The 234-nt window shown below is 68.8% G+C and overlaps 1 protein-coding gene across 1 annotated transcript in view; it reads left to right on the forward strand.

The window, feature by feature from the left end:
- Window positions 1–234, forward strand: part of NKX6-2 (NK6 homeobox 2) — a gene marked incomplete at its 5' end in the record, with an annotated part of 2,077 nt that continues 1,843 nt past the window's right edge. The window contains one exon of the mRNA XM_025047545.1: window positions 1–204. Coding sequence (XP_024903313.1) covers window positions 1–204 — 204 coding nt within the window. The remainder of the gene's footprint in view (window positions 205–234) is intronic.

Consider the following 234-nt stretch of genomic DNA (forward strand, 5'->3'; position numbering starts at 1 on the left):
AACCGCCGGACCAAGTGGCGCAAGCGGCACGCGGCGGAGATGGCGTCGGCCAAGAAGAAGCAGGACTCGGACGCCGAGAAGCTGAAGGTGGGCGGCTCGGACGCGGAGGACGACGACGAGTACAACCGGCCCCTGGACCCCAACTCGGACGACGAGAAGATCACGCGGCTGCTCAAGAAGCACAAGCCCTCGAACTTGGCGCTGGTCAGCCCGTGCGGCGGCGGCGCGGGCGAC

The sequence above is a fragment of the Pteropus alecto genome, unplaced genomic scaffold (assembly GCF_000325575.1).
Source record: "Pteropus alecto unplaced genomic scaffold, ASM32557v1 scaffold74, whole genome shotgun sequence".
NCBI lineage: Eukaryota > Metazoa > Chordata > Mammalia > Chiroptera > Pteropodidae > Pteropus > Pteropus alecto.